The sequence below is a fragment of the Terrapene carolina genome, unplaced genomic scaffold, assembly GCF_002925995.2.
Source record: "Terrapene carolina triunguis isolate 2854851 unplaced genomic scaffold, T_m_triunguis-2.0 Scaffold33356, whole genome shotgun sequence".
Lineage (NCBI taxonomy): Eukaryota > Metazoa > Chordata > Testudines > Emydidae > Terrapene > Terrapene triunguis.
Genome location: NW_020697707.1, coordinates 2,685,789 through 2,709,768, shown reverse-complemented (window position 1 = coordinate 2,709,768; position 23,980 = coordinate 2,685,789). Strand labels below are relative to the sequence as shown.

The 23,980-nt window shown below is 43.9% G+C and overlaps 1 protein-coding gene across 1 annotated transcript in view; it reads left to right on the top strand.

Annotated features, from left to right (window-relative positions):
• The first annotated feature begins 1,907 nt into the window (after positions 1-1,907).
• LOC113409439 (GPI ethanolamine phosphate transferase 2-like) overlaps positions 1,908-23,980 on the top strand; it is a 121,201-nt gene continuing 99,128 nt past the window's right edge. The window contains exons 1-4 of the mRNA XM_026663352.1: positions 1,908-2,100; positions 4,578-4,783; positions 20,672-20,881; positions 23,227-23,415. Of these exons, the coding sequence (XP_026519137.1) occupies positions 1,941-2,100; positions 4,578-4,783; positions 20,672-20,881; positions 23,227-23,415 (765 nt within the window). The 5' untranslated portion in view covers positions 1,908-1,940. The remainder of the gene's footprint in view (positions 2,101-4,577; positions 4,784-20,671; positions 20,882-23,226; positions 23,416-23,980) is intronic.

Sequence of the window (23,980 nt, the reverse complement as noted above, 5' to 3'; positions counted from 1 at the left end):
GCCCTCCATAGCATGGGCTTGAAAAGAGTCAAGAGTCAGGGCTTTAGCATGAGTCAGAAGTCAACTGCCTGGCCAGGACAGACGCCATTCTGAAAAAGTGTATGGGGTGGGCAGTCTGGGGGTGTAGTGCACGGGCGGACTGCAGGAGAGAGGTGGGGGCTGAGGACTCAGAAAAGCTCCTAGCTTGTATGGAGCATGTGGCACCCAGAACAGAAGTTAGCACAGCAGCACAGTATAATAAATTGTAAAGATAAATACTTAATATACAGACATTCTCTCCACCCAATCTGCCTTCTCAGTCCTGGCCTGGGTTTTGGCTGGAGATTGGACTTGCTTCCTACATGGCTACCTTCACAGAGAGCTCTTCACTGTCTTCCTTGTGTTCCTCCTCCCATGACTCTTGCTACTCATCCTCGGGGGTTTGGAAGGTAGAGAGGGGGCAACAGGGTCCATAATGCTTGGTGGCAGTGTAATTGTTCAAAATCCTGTCCATCTCCTCAAGAATAAATAAATTAATGGAGATATCCTATCTCCTAGAACTGGAAGGGACCTTGAAAGGTTATCAAGTCCAGCCCCCTGCCTTCACTAGCAGGACCAAGTACTGATTTTGCCCCAGATCCCTAAGTGGCCCCCTCAAGGATTGAACTCACAACCCTGGATTTAACAGGCCAATGCTCAATGGAGAGATTACACTTTCACTTCCACCCCATTGCCTGGTTTTAACATAAATCCTCCTGAGGTCTTTGCTCTTTATCCAGCACTGGACAGTGTCCCGGTTGTGACCCCTGGCAGACATCTCCTTAACAATCGTCACAAAAAAGATCTTTATTCTGCAGGGCTGTCCACAAGATCTTGCTGCACCCCCACTTCTCCTCAGGTGGCAACGAGATCCAGGTTCTCAGCATGACTCCAAGCAGCTGCTTGATGCCTGTTGTAGGACTTTTGGAGTAATATCACAGCAATGGAGATATAGCTAAATCCAGGAGCAAATGGGCAAATTCTGGCCTCGTGTCAGTTTTTAAATGAGAGGGGGAATATCTGGTCAACTTGATGCCAGAGCAGCAGCTGGCATGCAGATCCAGACAGGTCATTAACATGTCGCAGCCGGAGGACTGCCAAAGCAATGCATGGCAGCATTGCGTGCACATGAACAATACACAAAACGAATTCAATTCGCATTGAGCAACATCCCCTTTGAAAGAAGATTCCAGTGTGGTGGGCTGACACCGCTGGCTATTTCCTCTAGCCTCTCCTTTCCCAATCCCGTTCCCCGCAGGCCGGGTAGCGTCCAGGGAACTGGGTGCCGCTGGGTTCCTGTCGCTTGACCAGACTCGGCGTTGCCCAGGTTTCTCTGCCCTTGCCGCTGCGTGCCCAGCACAACCCGCTCCCTCGCTTGCCACTGTTCACTAACACATGCTGGGCACGTGGCAGGACCTCCTGCCAGGCCCCGGAAGGCACGTGCGTGTAAATGACCGGCCCTAGCCCCAGGCTGTGCCGGCCTTAGCCTAGATAGTCACACCCATGGCCAGTGCCTTTGGCCACGCAGCCGCTCACTGCCCCCGGCCCCGGCGTGAGGCAAATGTCAGCCGCTGCTGTGGGGCTGCAAGGACCAGGCGGCGACACCAGTGACTCCTCCCAGTCGCTACAAGACGGCTGGGCAAGATTGGGGGGAGGCGGCAACGCGGATTGATCCCTGCACCGCTCCATAGAGCAGGGGGCTGTGGAAGGGGCTGCTGGGAGCTGTAGTTTTCTGAGTGGCTCTTCCGGCCTCGGGCCGGTTTAGCGCTGAGGTTCGGTTTGTTTTGCAGGCGGAGGCTGCCGGTTGGTTAGTCACGAGCCAATCGCAGCGCTGGCTGAGCCGAGCCGGGGCCGCCCCGCCCCCTTCACCTGAGCCGGTCGGGCTGGGAGCGCGGCTGTCCCGGGGCCGCCCAGCGCCGAGGATGCGGCTGCGCTCGGGGGTCTTCGCCGCCGGCTGCCTCCTGGTGCAGGCGCTCGGGGTGGGGCTGTTCCTCCGGGGCTTCTTCCCGGTGCCCGTGAGATCCCTGCCCCGGAGAGAGGCCCGCGGGGTCCCGCCCGCTGAGCCGCCCCCGCCCGGCCCAGGTAACCAGCCCCGGCCCCCGCCGGTCTCCTTCCCCCGCCCGCCCCGGGTAACCATCCCCATCCCCCGCCGGCCTCTCCTTCCCCGGTCCGGCCCTGGTAACCAGCCCCTTCCCCCGCCCGGCCTCTCCTTTCCCCGCCCGGCCCAGGTAACCATCCCCCGCCGTCCTCTTCTTTCCCCGCCCGGGTAATCCGCTCGGCCCGGGTAACCAGCCCCATCCCCCACCTGACCGGGTAACCAGCCCCGGCCCGGCCTCTCCTTCCCCCGCCTGGCCCGGGTAACCATCCCACACCTGAGCTGGATAACTGCCCCCGCTATCCTCTTCTTCCCCCGTCTGGCCCAGGTAACCACCCGGCCCAGGTAACCCTCTCCCATCGTCCTCTCCTTCCCTAGCCCGGGTAATCTGCCCGGGGCCAGGTAACCACCCCCCACCGTTCTCGCTTTCCCCTGTCTGGGTCAGGTAATTGGCCCGCCTATTCCCCACCTGGCCCGGGTATCCGGCCCGCCCCTTCCCCCGGCTGGCCTAAGTAACCAAGACCTCCCACCCCTCTCCCATCCCCTGCTTGGCCGGGGCAGCCCTCAGTCCCTCCTTCTGCTGCCTGGCCCAGGTAATCACCCCACTTAGGTATAATCATCTCTCCTGCCACCGTCCTCCCTGTTCACTCCTTCCACTGCCCTGTCTAGGTAAGCAGCCTGTCCCCCCTTCTCCTTTCCCTGGTCTGGTCCGGTCCAGGTGACCGATTCCCCTCAACCCTTCTTTTTCCTTCTGGCCTTGCCTAGGTAGTCAGCTCCTCTTCCACTTCCCCTACCCCAGCTTGGCCCAGGTAACCAGCCCCTCTCCTGCTTCCAATCCCCTGCTCTGCCCAGGTAACCTGCATAGGTAATCGTGCCCCCATCCCCTGCCTTCCTGGGCCCTTGCTCACTTTTCCTTCTTAACCAACCTTGTCAGATCTAGTTATTGAAAATCCTTGGGTGCATCATTAGCACGTGCACATGGAGAGTCTGCCCTTGCTCCTTGCACTATTTTTGTACATGGATCACACTCATCCATGTTCATTTGAGACATTAATTCCTTTCCATCACAGGTCACCTATGTTTGCCATAGTCCCCGTACCTTTTATTAGAACAGCTCCATTCATATTGTTCTAATTAACAGCTTGACAGCAATTCCATTATTAATCCCTTTTACAGGTGGTTAGAATTTGGCTTTAAAAATTTGCTTTGGGCTGGAAGCAGGAAAACAAGATCCAGGAGCCCAAGTGTTTGGGGTCTTTTTGGTTTATTTGGTTTTATGATTGATGAGAGAGAATAAACCCAGCCGGAGCTGAGGCATTGACAGAGGAAAGAAAATAAAGTTTAATTTGACTGGTCCTTTGTCTTCCTATCAGCTGGACAAGGAGCAGCAGTGGTAGCCTGGGCCAGAGCTGAGCATGAAGCAAGCTGGGTTCAAATGTCTGCTCTGGGCCAGCCATCAGTAAGACCCCCCCGCCCACACACACCTTAGCCCACCAACCCCCCTATTGCCCAGGGGATAGGACTGGCCCACCTCCTCCCTGTGCCTCTCTGGAATGGGACTGGACCACTAGCTCCCCACAAGGAGGTGGAAGTGGGGCTGTTGCCACAGCTTTTTGCTTCTGTGAAACTTGACTGCTCTTGTTACGTTGCCGCTGTCTGTGAAGTGACCATATGATTAGTACTTGTTTCAGTTGAATCCCTATTTTGTTCTTTACATAACCATATATAAAAGCACAGGCACAATAGGATTCCAGATAACCATATTTTCTAAATATACACAACATACAAGGAAGTTGTATATAAAAACTACAAGCTGGCTTCTAAAACACAAAATGCAGTGGCAGCCACTAGAGGGCTCACAAGCCGTTTTACCCAATTTCTACTCACTACATCTAGCACTTCCCCTCAACGATGGGCACCACTGCTGGTCAGTGCATTATTGGGACCTAAGTCAGACTAAAGACCACGTGGACTGAATCTTTTGATTTCATGAAGCCAAGGTGGATATGGATAGACATAGATTCCAGCTGCAGGTGAACTGAAAACAGTACAGTCCTGTCTTGTTTACAGTGAAAACCAGAACATGCCCAGTCAAATACTGGTACACCCCTACCTCGATATAACGCTGTCCTCGGGAGCCAAAAAATCTTACTGTGTTATAGGTGAAACCACGTTATATTGAACTTGCTTTGGTCCCCCGGAGTGCGCAGCCCCGCCCCCCGGAGCACTGCTTTACCGCGTTATATCCGAATTCGTGTTATATCGGGTTGCGTTATATCGAGGTAGCGGTGTATTAGACTGGAATTTCAAATCTTGAAAACGTGGGCTGACTTTCTAACTTTAAATTGCAGTCACTGGCAATTACAGCTATTGCAGAAGTCTTATGTGAAGTGCTGATCATTTTTGTTGTGGACCCTTAACTTGCATTGATGCTTTACACATTTTATGTTTACATTTATTTTAGGAGTGACTTCTAATTGGACCAAGATTCCATCACCCCTTTTCAAAAAAGCGGTCATTGTGTTGATAGATGCTTTGAGAGATGATTTTGTGTTTGGATCAAAGGGTAAACAGTTCATGCCCTACACTACACAACTTGTTGAAAAAGGAACATGCCACAGTTTCATTGCTGAAGCGAAGCCACCCACTGTCACCATGCCTCGAATTAAGGTAAGCAGTCTCATTTTGGTTATCTTAATGTGTTGTAATTTCTTAGTCATTGATCCTGGTTGCTCCCAAGTATCATTGTGTCCTACCCAGCCAGGGATGCAAGTTAGCATGGCACCTTGTTCTCCTTGCCCTAGTGTTACAGAAGTTGAGAATTGAAAGGATGTTATCTTCCCATCGCCTACAGCGATACTTGAACGACTGTAATTGCAGCCTTTATTGGCTGAAGAGGAGGATTGGTGCTCCGGCGGGATTCTCCTTTCTATTTTCAAGATTTGGCAATATCCCTACATTCTCAATCTCACTCCTCTAATAAGCTTAAGAGCACTCTTGCTGCAGTATCGCTATCGGAACTATTTTTTGTTGTAATGGTGACAGAGAAACATGGCCACCAGTAGGTTCTAATTTAGCTCCCACAAGTTTCCTTGCAAGTTGGAGAGGGGAAGCCATAAAGAAAGGCAGAGGATGGTTATGAAGCTGAAGAGACTTGATGGGAGGAGAAATGACAATGGTTACCACTTCTTAAACTAGTGAATCTTTACATATTAGCTCCACAATTGACAATGTAAGAGCTGGTGGTATTACAAGTAGCTTTATTTAGGTAATTTTTACTGTTGTTATGGAGAGGCAGTAGCCTTTCTCGTTTGCCAATTGCTTCCATTTTAAAAGCCTGCTCTCTAGTCCCTCCTTGTCACTTTGGGTGGGAAAACTGATTTGACCTAAAATCCAGATTTATTCTAGAATGTTTTTGCAAAGTTTTTAAAGAAAAATTGATCCAACTGAGTGTCAGGTCACTACAATCAAATTGTGGATGTTTGTTTAATACTTAATTCTCAGTGCGTCTCAGCCATAGAGCTCCGTTCTTTATGAAGTAAGGTGCCACTCGCCTCATTTTACAGAGGGGGGGAAACTGAGGCACAGAGGTGAAATTACTTTTTGTAGGTCAGCTCGCAGGCTAATAGCCAAACAAGGAATAGAACGCAGGTTGCCACAGTCTTGGTCTAGTGGTTTTCATTGCCTCTTGTTTCCTTAGTATAAAACTTGCTTTTCATTACCACTTCAAACTCTTCATATGTTATTAAGTATCTTTTGAAAATGTGCAACAGTGACATTTAAAGAAAATAGCTCGTAAAGTAAAGTTGAAATTTATTGTTGAGTGTTGGGGGCCAGTCCTGCTCCCACTGATTTCAATGCGAGATCTTCTGTCATTGATTTCAGTGGGAGCAGGATAGGGCACTGCTTGAGTATATTATTCTCATACTCTTTCTAAGGTACTAAGCAAGGGGTTTCTCTCTAACTGATAATTAGCAGAGCTTTTTCTGTAGCTTTAGGAAGGGCCTATAGCTTTGGAGCTGTACAACCAGAATTGTAGGCCCAAAGGTGCAGGTTGGTCGATTACTATGAAGAGTATAGCCGCCTTGATGCCTGTTCATTCAGATGCTGATCTAGGTATGGTTATGTTCTTGTGATGGCATGGGTTGTCTTTGGAAACTGAGATACAGTTTGTTGTTTTTGGCATGCTGTTAGCAGCGGGGTCTGTGGTACCTTACTATTTCTTGAAATCATTACTCATAGATATTAAAGCTGGGGAGAGGCAGGTTAGATCTCTCGCTTGCTCCCCAGGTATCTACTTCTGGAGATGGGAACAGTAGTCTATCACCGCTGTCTGGGTCCTGTTGGAAAGAATAACTGAAGTCGTAACACACTGAATAGTTGACTTCCAGCATACTCAATAAATGAGTGAGCAGCACCTTTCTATTGACTGTCTGAGGCTGTGGAGGGAGTTAGTATGAGCATTGATAAATGGCCAGTACCCATTGCAAAGAGGAGACAATCATTAGTAGTGCTAGGATCGTCTGCGCTGTGTCCTGGTCTGAAGCCAGATTCTTCAGCATCCAGGATGCCTGAAGATGTCTTGTTTTTCTGGAGCTTCAGTGTTTCTTGCTAGGAAAGAGAGGCTGAATGTGGGCAATAGTTGGAGAGGTTTGCTCCTCTGAAAGAGGTATTCATTATTTTTCCCAGCACAGGACACAGTTTTTCCTTGCTGGCTTTCACCAGAGAGGGTGTGATGGGAGACACTAGCTCTGTTCAGCAGGAGTGATGACTTTGAATATTTTTCAGATTCTGGGGTTTCATTGTACGTGACAGGCCCAAACTCCATGAGAAATAGCAGAGAGATTAATACTAAATGGTCTAGTTTAGGAAGGTCAGCCTTGGTGAGTTTCTTTCAAATTTAGTTGATCTTTTCTGTAGAATAGGTTGAGAGCTCTCTGCAATTGTCAGTGCTTGGGTCCAGCGATTGGTTAGTTCACTAGACAAAATTGTTCTGCCATCCATGATTTTATGGTTTTGATGGACTAGAAGTAATGTTCTTTACTGTGGCAGCATAGTCTTGCAAAAGTCAGTGTTCATTGTGGGTGCATTCTGATTGGATTGTGGACATAGGTGTACTTGTTTACTTGTGTACTTCAGCTGATTTAATCTGGTGGTGAACCACGCCATGGTGATCATTGGAGCTGATTTGGGGTTAAGACACTGACAGTTTTTGATGCATGGTGATTGTATTACTCTACCAGCTTGTTGCCCAGTGGTCTTATAGTGGGGTGATATTGTTTCCTACGATGATCTGAAAATATCAAAGATAATTGATTCCATCATATGGTGGGGTTAGAGAAACCTCTGATCTTTACCTGGCTGAGAGAGTTTGTTGGACCAGGAGAGCAGTGTACTGGGTCCCCAATGTTCACTCCGACTTTGAAGATCAGATCCAGTGTCACTCCTCAGGTAGTCTGAGTGAAGACCCTGATAATCTTGGGGACAGAAGATTGTGTGCTAGGGAGTTGTGGTTTCTGTTTAAATGTAAGTTACAGTGAGTCTTTGAAACCACAGCCCTATTGTAGGCATGAAGTCTATTACAACTAAATATTAGTTCTACATGTCTCTGATGTCCTGCTTGGGGTACTCAGAACCGTAAGCCACTGCATTACCCCCAATCAACCTCAGCAGGAAAGACCTTTTGCTGCTGCTTTGACACGCCACTTCATCTACCTTGTCAGTCCAAATCTTTCCTTGCAGGTAACAATCAACAAACTCCAATTCACAAGTTCCCCAGAGACATCTCTCTGCAGTGTCCAGTCCCTCTCACTAGCCACTGTTAGAAGTTAAGTTCACTGCCTCCAAAGAGACAGCGCGCACAGCAGCTTACTAGTTTAGTTGAAGACTCAAAATTCACTTCAATGTACGACAGAGATTTTTTTTATAATAAAACCCGAATAAGCTTATTAACAAAGAGCAGAGATTTAAGTGATAAGTAAGAATAAAAGAAACAAGTGTGGTTACAAGTAAAACAAAATAAAACAAGTTTTTCTGGTGACTAAAACTTAATTTCAGCAAGTTACTATCTTTGTTTAAACAGATTTCTGGCCTATATTACTTGGTCTGCTTCAGACTCCCAGGATTCTATATGGATAGAGACCTTTTTAATATTTTTAATGAAATAAATACTTCTGGGAATTGTGTGATTATGGAAGATGTTAATTTCTCAGATATAGATTGGAGGACAAGTGCTACTAATAATGGTAGGGCCCAGATATTCCTGGATGTGATAGCTGACAGATTCTTCACCAAATAGTCACCAAGCCAAGAAGAGGTAATTTTGTTTTGGTAAGTAGCAAGGACCTCACAGAAGAACTTGTTGTAGAGGACAACCTTGATTGGAGTGATCATGAATTAGTTTAGTTTCAGCTAAATGGAAGGATAAACAAAGTAGGTCAGTAACTGGGGTCCTTGATTTCAAAAGGGCAATTAAAAAAAATTAAGGGAATTACTTAGGGAAGTGGACTGAACTGAAGAACTCGAAGATCTGAACGTGGAGCAGGCTTGGAATTACTTTAAGTCAGAGCTGCAGAAACTATCTGGAGCCTACATCCCAAGCTAGGGAAAAAAAATTGTAGGGAAGGGTTGCAGATCAAAGTGGATGAACAAGCATGTCAGACAAGTTACTAAGGCTAGGTCTACACTGGGGGGGGATCGATTTAAGATACGCAAATTCAGCTACGCGAATAGCGTAGCTGAATTCGACGTATCCTATTCGACTCACCCCGCTGTGAGGACGGCGGCAAATCGACCGCCGTGGCTTCCCCATCGACAGCGCTTATGCCTCCTGACGAGGTGGGAGTACGCGCGTCGATTCGGGGATCCATTTATCCGTCTAGATGAGACGCGATAAATCGATCCCCGAGAGATCGATTTCTACCCGCCCGGATCGGCGGGTAGAAAGTGTAGACTAGCCCTAAGAGAAAGCAAAAAGCTTACAAGGATTTGAAGGGATGGTTCAGCGTGGAATGCTCCCTCCTGGAGGTCAGAAAGTCCTCTTGTATGTTCTTGAAAACTGGAGTAATAGAAATGGGATGAAATTTAATAGTGTAAAGTCATGCATTTAGGGACCAACAAGAATTTTTGCTATAAGCTGGGGCGATATCAGTTGGAAACAACGGAGGAGAAAGACCTGGGTGTATTGGTCGATCACAGGATAACTCTGAGCTGCCAATGTGATGCGGCAGTGAAAAAGGCTAATGTAATCCTTGGATGCATCAGTAGAGATAAGGAAGTGTTATTACCAATATACAAGGCGCTGGTGAGACCTCCTGTGGAATTATGGGTGCAGTTCTGGTCTCCCATGTTTAAGAAAGACTAATTCAAACTGGCACAGGTGCAGAGAGGGGCTACTAGGATGATCAGAGGAATGGAGATCCTCTGTGCAGGAGACTTAAGGAGCTTGGCTTGTTTAGTTTAACAAAATGAAGGTTGAGGGGGAGATATGGTTGGTGTCGATTAAATAAAGAGGGATAAATACCAGGGAAGGAGAGCAATTATTTAAGTTAAGGGCCAATGTTGGCACTGGTACAAATAGCTATAAACTGGCCATCAACAAGTTTAGGCTTTAAATTAGATGAAAGTTTCTAGCCAGCAGAGGAGTGAAGTTCTGGAACAGTCTTCCAAGGGTAGTAGTGGCAAAAAAATCTAACTTGTTTCAAGACTGAGCTTGATAAGTTTATGGAGGGGATGGTATGATCAGGTGCCTACAATGATCTATGGCACATCCGTGATGACTATTAGAAAATATCTCCAACCCTTGGTGATGGGACACTGGATGGGGAGGACTCTGACTTGCATCTGAAAATTCTTTCCCAGGTGTCTGGCCCAGATGCTCAATGTCTAACTGATCGCCATATTTGGAGTCAGATTCTCCCCCAGGTCAGATTGGCAGAAACTCTGGGTTTTTTTGCCTTCCTCTGCAACTTGGGACGTGGGTCACTTGCTAATTTGAACTAGAATAAATGGTGGATTCTCTGTAACTTGAAGTTTTTTTAAATCAAGATTTTAGGACTTCAGTAACTCAGCCAAAGGTTAAGGGTCTATTACAGGAGTGGGTGGGTGAGGTTCTGGGGCCTGCGATGTGCAAGATGCCAGACTAGATAATCATGATGGTCCCTTCTCACTTTAAAATCTGGGTCAGTTTCCTGCTATTCTTTCCTTCCAGGCCAAGAGGATCCAGCTTTCATAGGCTCACAGGGCACTGAACCCTGAGTCCCTTCAATGATGGATAACTAAAACATCTCTGTTCCCACTTATATTAGTTAATTGTCTCTGTTTAAAGAGCCATGAAGATTTCCTGGGGTGCAGATTCGGTCCCATGGTGTGATTGTTAAGCGGTCTTCTCCCCTGCTTGTTTAGCTTGATGGCTTTGCTTACCTTTATATATAAAGGTGAATGCATTGTCCTCTGCCTGTGATTACACTGATTAGATAAGTGCACATTCCTTGGTCTAGGGCAGGCTGGGCTTATGTGCTTCGTGCGAAACATATATTAGGAACCTATTTCCAGCGCACGTCTCAAACTCTTTCTATACACTTTGCACCTAGACCACACAATGATTTTTGGAACCAGCATGTTACCAGGTTGCATATGATCCTTCACGTGACACCTTTTAAATACAGATTATGACAACCGTGTGTTGGGGCAATGTGTGTCAGGCCTGATGTGAGTTATAGTATGGTGTGCCATCTGCCAGTTGGTATCTAGGGGTGCCCAGGCTCACTGTCATACTCACTGCTATTAAACTCCCAAAGTCTCAAACAGCAATTGTGAGTACTTCATGAAAAATGTAATCAATTGTTTAAATATATTGTCCGAACAGTATCTGTTAAAAGGTGCTGAAATCAAGATGTTGAAATCTAAGTCAGAGTTCAAGCATTTCTTTGTATTAGAGAAAAATGTGTTTGTGAGTTGTGTAAGCTTTATGTACTTAACTATTCATTTTTTTGCTTTTAGTGCTTAGATTATGTAAATAATTTGGTAAGAAACTCTATAGTCACTTAGCAACCATAACTGTCTTTTGAAACCAAGATTATTATTATTTTTTTAATAATATGACTTTAAAATGTCTCTCCAATACTTTGGTTGCATGATTGGAATGTATGCTGTATAGAAGCTTTGTTTCAAAGAACAAAAGTTAAAATTAAACAGAATAAATATTACATGAGGAGGGAACTAACTTCTCAAGTTTCTTTTCCAGCTGGGTTGTTGAAATTCCTTGTTCTCAAAATTCCATGGCAATTGTGGAATTAGGGTCTTTATTCTTCCGCAGAATCAAATGTTTGTTTAAAAAATGAAAAAGCTTGCATCCCTTCTAGTTGCATAGCTAGGTAGTTAGTTCTCATGCTGTCTATGCAGCATAGACGCCACAGAATGCATTACCGGCCTCCATTATGTTCTGTCCTGAACCAAACCCGGTGTATTACAAGGTAGAATGCCTGCTAGGGACAGATGTCTGATGCTGTCCAACCATCATATTTTAGGTCTTCTGGGGATGCCTGTGTGTGTCTTTTCCATCCTGCTTTCATTGGATTCAAGTCAAAGATGATTCTCACAGGGAAGATTGGTCATTTTCTCTGAATGCCTACCATACTACCTTAGAGAGCATTGAGCGACCGTTTGAGAGAGCTGGACCTAATTAGTTAGAAGATGGCTTTCTTCATTTGACTTGAATTTGAACCATTTTATGTTTTCAGTCCTCAGAGATGCTTCATTTGAGTGGCGTCCAAATGTCTCTTCAATCTAAACAGTGAGGGGCCATGTTTCAGTCCCATAGGTCAGGAATCAGGCCATCGAAGCATTGTATATCCTCGTCCCCATCTTGTCTCTACTGATCAAGATGTTTGGTTTGCAAGACGTTCTTGATGAAGCGCCCCATTACTGATAACACTTTTGCAGTGTAAGCTTCAAGTTCTTTTGCTGCCCATGTTATCCAAAACAGAGCCCAGATAGGTGAAATTGCTGACAATCTGTACTGGGTGGTCATCCACTAAATGCTAGAGCCCACAGCCTGTTCAAAGTTGCCAACTAGAATAATTTTGGTTTTGCCCCAATTAATTTTCAGGCCGACTTTTGCAAGTGAACTTTCCAGGGGTTTAGGTACTGCAGTCAGCTTGTCCATTGATTCAACGACTAGTGCTGTGTTGTTGGCAAAATCAGCGTCAGTTTGGTTCTTTGTATTTTAGGCTGTTACGAACTGCCCTTCCCCCAGAGCAATTCATTCAAGTTCGAGAGAGACCAGGTGGCTTTAACAATTTGTTGAAGACTACAGTGAGACCTAAATACATGATCATAGGCTACAATTATAGTGAGTAAGTAAAATCTCACTTCCTGCCGGGTGGCCTGGTGAGGCATACTGGCTGCAGTCAGATGAATCTGTTTCTCTGTCTAGAGTCTGTCACCACTTCACCATACCCCACAGAGAAGCTTTTAACACACTTTATATACTATAGGCAACACATGCGCCCTATGACAGGCATGCCCTAATCATGGCTCCCCCATTGCTGGAAAACCTGAAACACATACTAAAAAGATAATATTAAAAACAAGAAAGGGTAAAGGTCCTCACCGCAGGGAAAAAGGAGTGTCTCAGGGTGTGGCCTGTTTCGGGGCTATTCCAGTCTCCTAACAATGCGTATGCCTGAATGACATTTACTTAGTGTGTGGTCAAGCTCATAGTCTGTGATGGCATTGAAGAGTTCTGGGGCAGCGACACATCCTTGTTGAGCATCTGACCTAATTTGCAAGAAGGCGATTCTTTTCCTGTTTACAAGAACACAGTCTGAGGTGTTGTCATTTAAGAGCTGGAATGTTCTACAATACTTGTCAGAGAGGCCTGCGAGTTTCAAGGTCAGCCAGATTGATTCCCTGTCAGAGTCAAACTCTGCCTTGATATCCACAAATACAATGTGAATGGGGTGCTTGAATTCTCTTGTTTTCTCAACAAGCTGTCGTGCTGTGAAATTTGTTCTGTCATGGAACAGCCAAGAGTAAAGCCAGCTTGGGGTCTTCTCTTGCTCCTTAATATATCAGCAGCTTGGGCCAACAAGACCAAAGTAAAAACTTTCCCAGCGATGGCTAGAAGAGTTAATGCCACAATAGTTAAAACAATCTTTCTACAGCTGTAAAATAATGCCTTTTTGCCCGTTGGACAGGACTGACGCTGGCCCCCAGATAACATTGGATGGCATCTGGAGCCACAAAAGAACAGCTGGGCCAGGGCTTTTTAACAGTTCCGCAGGAATTCCACAGATTCCTGCTGCCCTAGTTCCATTAACCTTCGTTATGGATTGTGATGCTGTATGATTGAAATAGGACCATGTGTATCATTGATAATTGCCACCGTTAGACAATTGCAACAAAACTTTTGTACAAAGTATATCATGTAAGGCAGGGGTGGGCAAACTTTTTGGCCCGAGGGCTAGATTTGGGAATAGAAATTGTATGGCGGGCCATGAATACTCACAAAATTGGGGTTGGGGTGCGGGAGGGGGTGAGAGCTCTGGTTGGGGGTGCGGGCTCTGGGGTGGGACTGGGGATAAGGGGTTTAGGGTGCAGGAGGGTGCTCTGGGCTGGGATCAAGGAGTTTGGAGGGCGGGAGGGGGATCAGGGCTGGGGCAGGGGGTTGGGGCGAGGGGAGAGGCTCAGGGGTGCAGGCTCTGAGCGGTGCTTACCTCAAGCGGCTCCCGGAAGCAGCGGGATGTCCCTTCTCGGGCTCCTACGCGAGGTGCAGCCAGGTGGCTCTGCACTCTGCCTCATCCACAGGCACCGCCCCTGCAGTTCCCATTGGAGCGCTGGAGGGGGCCATTGGAGCTCGTAGGAGCTGGAGCGGGGCCATGCTGTGTCTTCCGGGAGCCGTCTGGTGCAGCCCCCCACCCTGTGCCCCGGCTGGAGCACCGGAGCGGGGGAACTGCCAGATCCCGCTCCCTAGCGGGAGCTCGCGGGCCAGCTTAAAACGGCTCGTGGGCTGGATTCGGCCCACAGGCCATAGTTTGCCCACTCCTGATGTAAGGTGTCAATGGAAAAGTTACGATGTGCTAAAAATGATTATCCTGTTTAAATCCATGTATCATCACTGTATCTGAAGTTATGAATATTGGCTATATATATCTGCATCCCAGATGTATGTTTGTGGGGGTAACACTCACCAGATAAAATCTACATTGAAGCCAGACAGCTTTATGTTGATGGCCCTTCAAGGGCAATTAACTCTCACAGTGGGCCATAGAAGAAGCTCATCCCGCCTGGGGAGCCTTCCTGTGGATGCCCCAGCCAGAATATGGGTAATGGCTGCCCCTGAGAGTCAGCAAGCCATGTAAGGAAATGTGACTTGCTCACATGACCCTGGACTCCATCTTGTGCCAATAATTTACCACAAACTGAAACCTGTGAGCTTTGTTTGGGACAGTAAAATTCTCTCTGTGACGGGTTAGACACCCTTGCTGGGATGTCACCTGATGTACTGGGATGTCACTGAGCTTGCCTGCTCCACTAGCCTGTGCTCCCTCTCTCTGTTTTGCTGAATTAGGCTCTCCGGCCTCTGGCAGCACACACACACAGGTAGGGACGCACCAGCTGTAGAATCTGACAGAGTCTGCAAACAGCTCTCTATGAGAAGATTCAGCTAGGAAATGGCCCAGCATTCAAGTGCAGCTCCCCTCTGGAAAGTACACCCAAACTGATATTGTCTTGCACTGTAGAGAAATTTATACAACATAAGCTCATAAATTTGCCCCCTCTCTCAATGTGGAGGAAGATACGCTCAACTTCTTACACCCCCCCCCCCCGGTTATAAATTGCACAAACTGAGTTTAATAATAAACAAAAACAAGAACACACCCAATTGTAATTGTTACATAGTCAATATTCCTAACTTTAGATACAGAAATGATACATGCATACAAATTGGAAAATCACATTCAGTAAATTATAACCTTTCCAATTATACCTTACAAGACCCATCTTGTATAAAATATGTTATGCCACATTTGTATCATAAGCATATTTCCATAAGAATATGGGGTGTAACGTCCCACCATCCACATGGCAAAGGCTATGAAAGACCCTGGAAATATCTCCATCTTGCCTGTTTCATGCTCTGGCCTGTGGATTTATAACAGAAAAGAGCATATTGAGTATGACCTGAGGACCTTCCCATCTTTTAGAAGTTACCAGAGATTTTAGAAGCCAGCACTCTGTAACATCATTGTACAAGCTCTGAATGAGTGACCTTTCTCATAGGTAAGGTTGTGCAAATGTTTATATAAGGAAGCGATGTTGTTCCTGGCTGAAGCTTCTTGAGAGCGATAGTCTTGGCTTCCATAAAAGCTTTGCAGTCAGTGTGTGTGGCTTTGTTGCTGTGATGCATAGCCAGAAAGGGTTAAACAGCTTGCAGGCTAATTGACCCAGAGTCAACCATTAGAGACGTTAGAAAAGTGTGTGAATGGTAATTAGGGCCACTCCATGCTAGATAGGCTAGAACTTTGAAATGCAACCCTGTATTGTTAGAGAATTGGAGGTGATACTAATTGTATGTGTATATGTGGTGGGTTGGGTCACAGAAACCCCCTTGGGGACTGCCACCTGACGTGTTGAGACTACCTCTGAGCCTGCTTTCCCTGCCAACTTGGGACTTCAGTGCCCTGCCTGGTTTGAGCCAGACACGCTAGCTTGCTACAAACCCTGACCCATGTCTGAACAATGTCCCACAAACTGCAGGCTTAACTGAAAACAGCTTAAGAAGTGTTCCTGTCTTCAACATTCAGATGCCCAACTCCCAATGGGGTCCAAACCCCAAATAAATCCGTTTTACCCTGTATAAAGCTTATACAGGGTAAACTCATAAATTGTTCACCCTCTATAACACTGATAGAGAGATATGCACAGCTGTTTGCCCCCCCCCGTATTAATGCATACTCTTGGTTAATTAATAAGTAAAAAGTGATTTTATTAAATACAAAAAGTAGGATTTAAGTGGTTCCAAGTAATAACAGACAGAACAAAGTGAATTACCAAGCAAAATAAAATAAAACACGCAAGTCTAAACCTAATACGGTAAGAAAGTGATTACAGACAAAATCTCACCCTCAGAGATGTTCCAGTAAGCTTCTTTTACAGATTAGCTTCCTTCTAGTCTGGGCACAGCAGTCACTCACACCCCTCTGGTTACTGTCCTTTGTTCCAATTTCTTTCAGGTATCCTTTAGGGGTGGAGAGGCTATCTCTTGAGCCAGCTGAAAACCAGATGGAGGGGTCTCCCAGGGGATTAAATAGATTTTCTCTTGTGGGTGCAGACTCCCTCCTCTCTCCTATGCAAAATCCAGCTCCAAGATGGAGTTTTGGAGTCACATGGGCAAGTTACATGTCCATGCATGACTCAGTTTTTACAGGCAGCAGCCATTGCTCACATGCTATCTTGAATGTCTCCAGGAAGACTTCTTATGTGGATTGAAGTCTTCCAAGATCCATTGTTCGTTAAGTGTTTCTTGATTGGGCCCTTAACTTGCAAATTCCTTTCTAAAGAAGCTGACCAAATGCCTTACTAAGGCTACTTAAAATCAAACAAGTACACAGCTAATATTCACAACTTCGAATACAAAAATGATACATGCATACGAATAGGATGAATATATGCAGTAGATCATAACCTTTGCAGAGATGTGTTACATGGCATATCTAGCATAAAACATATTCCAGTTATGTCATATTTACATTCATAAGCATATTTCCATAAAGCATTATGGGGTGCAACGTCACAGGGTACTTATATCTTGTTAAATGTTAGCCATATAAACAGACAGTTTCTGTCTCACTATAGCTATTGATTCAGAGATCAAAAGGGAATATTATTTAAATGAACTGTAAATCTAGGATATCACTGTGTTCGTCTCTCTTTGAAATGTATAGCAAATCACCTGAGACTGATGGAAAATGGGCAATTACTTTATGTTAATCTGTGTAGATAATTTTTGGTGATGCTTAGGAAATGGGTCCTCTTCAGAGGCCCCATGAGTGCCTATTGTTCGCCTATGGACTCCAAGCTGTGCCTCGGGTCCCAATCCTTTTTATCTCAGATTTGCTTGATGCTTCATGCAGGGGAAGCTTAAACGCAAGACTGAGATCTCCAGTCCTAACCTGGAATCACCCTGAATGTGAACATTGGACTATAACCTATGGACTATTTCTGAAATAACTCTTTGCAACTACAAAGCTCACCATCTCCACTATGGATCTAATCTCAAGAACTGTACTCATGTCTGTATGTATATTGATCTTTTAACCAATACTCTTTTCTTTTTTAATACATTTTAGTTTAGTTAATAAGAATTGGGTGTCAGCGTGTATTTGGGTAAGATCTGAAATATCCATTAATCTGGGAGGTAATGTGTCTGATCCTTTGGGATTGGTAGAATGTTTTTATATGATTTGAGTTGGGTGTCTGGGTGGAGGCCTAAGGCTGGATTACTTTAAGGGGACTGTGTTGTTGGCTTCTGGGTAACCAGTGAGGTATTATAGAAGCTGTTTTGTGCTGGCTTGGTAAATCTAAGTATTGGAATATCCACCAGCTTTGGGGATTGTCTGCTCCATTCTTTGCAGTTCACCCTAATTGAGTGACCTCAGCTGTCTCTCCTGGGACTCTGGTCAAAGTTGCGAACGCAGTTTGGGTTACGATATGACCATATCTCTTCTCAAAGAAGCAATGTGATGTTGTTCAATGATGGTTAAGTTAACAGAAATCCAGGGCTGCTTGGCTCTCTTTTTTTGGAACCAGTGATGATCATAGCAGCATTAGTTATCTGGATCTGAAGCCCATACAGGTGGATTTAGCATCGGTATATTCTAGCTGGGTCTCAAACTTGTTCAGTTTCAACTGCGTAGTGATGATTCATTTTTAGGGTAGATAATTTGACTGTTGGTAACCGTGGTGCTTTGCATACACTTTTTACTCTAAAATGGAAATTTGCAGAGAATAACTTGTGTTCGGTGTTGCTGCGCTCAGCAGACCAGTAAGTCTGCAAAACTAACCAACAATATTATAGACTGTAATATAAAGAAAATGGTAGGGTCCTAGAATTTCATTCATAGTAAAACTCTTAATCACTTGAATTTTTCCCTCCTGATTCATGCTATTTGTACACAAACCTGGAGGCTGTCTTAAATTATTTCATCTCCGATAAAAAGTTTGAGTACACTTAACATCAAAGAATCCCACTGCTTCTGCCCAGATAACTATAGCTTTATAAAAGATGCAAACATAAAGAAAACAACATTGCAAGATACAGCAACTTCCTAGCCAAACATGCGTTGTCAATTGTAGACCATTATGTCTGTTCTCAGAATAAAAAATTAAATGCAATAAAATAATTCAGTACATAAATAGTCTTCTGTACCTATATTGGAATCCTTAGTGAGGGCTGTACTTTTCTCTGCTTTGGCTAACAGTCTGATATTTGTAGACCAGCAGAGGCATAAACAATACTTTATCACTGTAAACACTTACTTCCATGAAAACAAGAAGGCTTCTGCTTCCTTGGGCTGAAACTTTCTCACTTTGCAAATTTTTTTTGGCAGCTGTCTCTGGGCTGATGTTTGAAAACTTCTGTGCCCCCTCAAATATTTATTTTTAGACTGTTCTTTAGAAACTCTTGCCATCCATGATTAATACACCTTTCCCTTATTCCTAAATTTTGTTCCCTCTTTTGAATGTATTAGAACTTTTTTTTTTTAATTGAGTCATCCTTAACATTTGGTAAGGTTCCACAAAATCGGTTAAATCAGGAATCTTTTTTGTTGCTACTCAGAGCACAGTTTGTGAATATTCCTGTCCCTAATTGAGGCCGAGAGCTTAGTAGGATTTTTTTTAAATGACATTGTTATGGATTGTAAATTTTTTTATCCTTACGTGATGTAAGTGTAGAAGCTTTTACTATTGGCTGTGTCCGTGTGGGCTTAAACACAACTATTGCCTGGGCTTTCCCCTATGTGAAAATGATCTATTATGGGATTTCTTGTACCTTCATGTAGCTAGTGTTAGAGACAGGGTACAGGACTAGATGCCCTCTGGTATGGCAATTTGTTGTGATGCTGAACTAGCGGTTAAGGAACCAGGAGGCTGGTTGACCTGAAAGCAACCCTTAGGAGGACATATTAGAAGAGTATTGAAATGGTAAACAGGGCATTGCTTGTAGGGGCCATGTTACATAGACTAGAGTCCTAGATATGTAGGTCTGTATTGTTAGAGGATTAAAAGTAGATAGTAATTGTATTTGTCTGTTTACCTATATCTTGTTAAAATTTTAACATGATCTAATTAGCTTGTAGGTGCTAAATTTCTGTTCCTGCCTATAATGTTGCATTGCTGTATTCCATTGATTCAGAGATCAAAAGGGGATATCATTTAAGTGATACTTGCGGTGTAATATTATTGCCTTAATTTCTCTTTGAAATTTGTGATTTTGCATAGTAAAACTACCTGTGAACTGTTTGAATGATTAATTGCCTTATGCTAATGAATGCAACTAGTTACCAGTGTATGCCTAGGAAACAAAGGTTAGCTTCAGAGCAACACTGTACATTATCTATTCTTCATCCAAGGAAGGCCTGCTGTGATCATTTGCTGCAAAGAGGCTTATCCACTGAGCTTCAAGCTATAAAGGAAGTTTTCGGCCTGATCCTTGCTATCTCAGATCTGCTTAAACTTTGACTTGGAAAGTCTAAATCTGTAAGACTGAGGTCTGCAGTCTGCTCTGGATTAACCCTGCGATTTTCATGCAAGAATTTGAACAAATTCTGCACATAGACTGCCTATTGGACTATAACCTTTTAAATTGATTCCAAAATGATTTTTACAAATCAGCAGCCTCACCATCTCTGCTATGAAACTGACCTAAGGACTTTACTCATATCTGTATGTATAATGATCTTTAACCATAGAAACTTTTTTTTCTTTATTAATAAATCTTAGATTTAGTTAATAAGGATTGGCAGTAAGTGTGTATTTGGGTAAGATCTGAAATATTCATTGACCTGATGGGTAATGTGACCAGGTCTCTTCGGGTTGGTAGATCTTTATATATAATAAGGTTTAACCCTCACTATATTAGACTTGGCTGTCTGGGTGGGAGCCAAAGGCTGGATTGCTTAAAGAGAACTGTGTTTTGGCTTCTTGGTAACCAGGAAGGCATTACAGAAGCTGTTTGGTTACTAGCTTGGTGAAACCTAATTATCGATTAAGCCACCAGTTGTGGGGATCGTCTGCCCTATTCTTTGCAGTTTGCCCTGAATGAGCATTCTCAGTATAGACCCTCCAGCGACCACAGTTCGAGACAGGATACTGGACTCTGGTGTGGCAATTCATGGGTTAATTCATTTATTTTTAGGCTTTGACATTGTAAGCCTGATTCTCCCCCCCACTCCACACCTGGCCACTGTTAATTGTACCTCATTATTTTTTCACACAAGTATCAAATACTTCTTTAGCTTCTGCTGTTTACTTTACTTTACTTTATTTTTCTAGGCTTTGATGACTGGTAGCATACCTGGCTTCATTGATGTTATCATGAACCTTAATTCTCCAGCACTCTTGGAAGACAACCTGATATGGCAGGCAAAAACAGCTGGGAAAAGAATAATCTTTTATGGTGACGACACTTGGGTTAAACTGTTTCCAAAGCATTTTGTGGAATATGATGGAACAACATCATTTTTTGTGTCAGATTATACTGAGGTAAGACGCTTTTACAAAGTCAAATTATATATTGAGTGCACACATTTTTCAAACCTTTAGTGAACACTTTCTTCTCAAAAACCATTGGCCATGTTTTGGAGTATGCAAGACATTGGCTACTAATTGAAAACTCGACTGATATACCCTATTTTAAAAAAGTATTCACAGTATGAAACTAGGGATTTTGCTGTTCCCATGAATTTCATGTGGAAGGTGCTTGGATACTATAATCATGGGGGAGCAATAGAAAACCTTTAGTATAGCTGATGTTCAATTAAAAAAACAGTTTTTCCAGGCCTAATTAACTCAAAAAGAGTAAGCATATGCCATTTCGTTTGTCCATTAATGTGCAGGAGGTCTGTGAATAACTCCTCTTTAATATTCATGTGATTTACCCACAAAGCTTTGTCGTGGTGGGAGACTAGATCATTTTGTGGAATTTTAAACAAAGCTAGACATGTTTTCAGTCCACTCACCTATCCCATAGTACAAACCAATATTAAAAAGTCTATTAGTATAGCTAGGATCTCTGATCATGCAGCTATCAAAAATATCCAGTTTTGTCTAGATTGTCATGTGCTCTAACATGGCTGTGTACTGGCATAGGAGGGATGAAGGGTTCCGTCCACTTGTGCAGTCCTGTAAAGGCTACCCATGTTGCAGCTTTGGGTGCTTAAGCAAGCCCAGGGGCTCCCTCCTCTGAGCAACTGGTTGCAGAAGGCCAGGGGTGTGGTAGCCAGCTGGCTGCATGGGGGCAGTGTACAGCTCCTACATGAGTGCTGCAAACTATTCTTCCCTGCACCCATTCCATTGCAATGCAGGAGCCCTGGGAGGAACTGTGGTTCTTAAACAAAATGCCTCTTTGTGCTCCTATGGGGCAGTGCAGTGGCAGATGTAAGCAGGATACTGCACCGGTTTGTTCCTTTTACATAAGCCTGTTTGTGCTAAACTCTCCATCTTGTTCTAAAGGATCAGATTACAGTGGCAGGGATTGAACGATTTCGGGGTTGGAAGTCTGGGACTAGTGGCAAAAGTGCAGTCACAGTGTTGAAGGTTTGATTTCTCACAAATCACCAACAACAGAAATTAATGCAGTTGAACATTAGAAAACAGGGTCTCCTGCCACACACCTATCACCTCCCCCCACACACATTGCCCTCTCCTGGCCAGTTGTCTGTCTTTGCACCTTAAAAATCATGTAAGTCTAATTACTGTGTTCTGTTCCCCCACTTCATTTCTGACATGATTTTAGTGGCTTAAAGGACTACCAAAGCTAGAATCAGTGCTATATGCCATGCCAAATTTTTAATCCCATTGTATAGATAGTATTAGAAAGCATTGATTTTGTATAGCTCCTGTGGCTCATGCGATTATTTTAGCAAAAAGGGAGGAGGGAAGTAATCGAGTTTTGAAGTCACTTGTTTTCATGTGTTGAATGTTACACTGGAAAAACTTCCACAATTTCAGTTAATATTTGGAAATTGTGATTCCTTCTTCCAGTAAACCGTGAGACCGTTAGGTGGCTCCTGCCATAAGTATTTTCTATTTCCATGTTTGAAAAGCTAACTCTCTTCTTTTTTGTTAGGCCTACAGGAGTTAGTGGAAATTGTTTTTTCACCACTTAACTACATTAGATACACATTGCTCCTCTAGAAACGTTGACATGATCTGAAGTTTTCAGTGTGTATTATTCCATTGTTACAAGACCTTGATTGCTCAATAGACAAGTTAGTATTGAACTGAATGTTTACATAGCTTTTCTTTTGAAATGAGAAGAACTTAGAATGAATGTAAAACTCAAAATGGGCTGTCAAACTGAGTAGAAAGTTTAAAAACTTTAAATTGTATCGAGAGTGAATAAGAAGGGCGGGGCTGGGCTCCTCCAATAAAAACCAGTAGAAGCACAAAAGAGTTAATATTAGACAGTACTCCCTACTGACCAGTAGGGAAGGAGATAGAGGTGAAAGACGGGAGTAAGGGAGGAAAATTAGTTAAAAGGTTAAACTGTTCTTTTTTTTAAGAAAAGGAATGCCCTTCAGTGGCTTGACAGCCCTGTTTTCTTTGATTTTTATATATACATCTTATCTGTTTTGGGGTCTCTTCAGCTGAAAGGGGTGAAGCGGGGACCAAGACTTTTAAAACTGGGTACCTACAGTTAGGTTCCGGGTTTCAAGCTGATTTACACAGCAAATATGATTTTCAAAATTGGTGAGCACCCTGCAGTTCTCACTTAACTTCTATGGAACTTGAACGTGTGGTGCCAAATGAAGCAACTTAATTTTCCTTTACTTGTAGTAGAATAGGAAGATGTGATTTTTCTAAAATGTTTTGCTTTCATCTACAAGGTCGATGATAACGTTACCAGGCATTTGGATAATGTCTTAAAAAGAGAAGACTGGGATATACTAATACTTCACTACCTAGGATTGGACCATATTGGTCATCTGACTGGACCAAACAGCCCTTTGGTGGGACCAAAGCTTTATGAAATGGATAACATCCTCAAGAAGATTCATACTTCACTCCTCTCAAAGGTGAAATACTTACTTCTGGACACAAATCTAATAGTGATAGACTAACACAGCTGTAATATTCCCGGAAGACTAAGGTGATAGTTATTTCAGTATACTTCAAATTGGAGTGTCTTACTCTCCAGGAAATATGTACTGCTGTAGCAATATTTCCTGTTTTTAAAGATTTTACTTTCACAACTTTTATTAACAGATGTTCTTGAGTACACTGGCCAAGACTTTGAAAAGCAGATGCCTAAAGTTAGGTGCCTAAAGGCATATTTAGGCTCCTAAATATAACCTGCTTTTCAAAAGTGGTGGTGAGCACCCAGGAGCTGCTATTGAAGTCATAGGAAGAAAAGACTGTCAAAACTCTGCAGGATCAGGTCCTATTTTAAAATGTTCAAGCTATTACAATACTATACAAGCACAATCAGTCAAATGTGATAAAGAGTATCAACCTAAATAACTTGAATTTGGGTGCAATGTATTTCCATTCTGCGATGCTAGCAATAGTGCGTATGTTTCAGATCAATGTTAACACACAAGAACACTCAGTTAAAGTTCAGCTCTAACTAACACAAAGCTA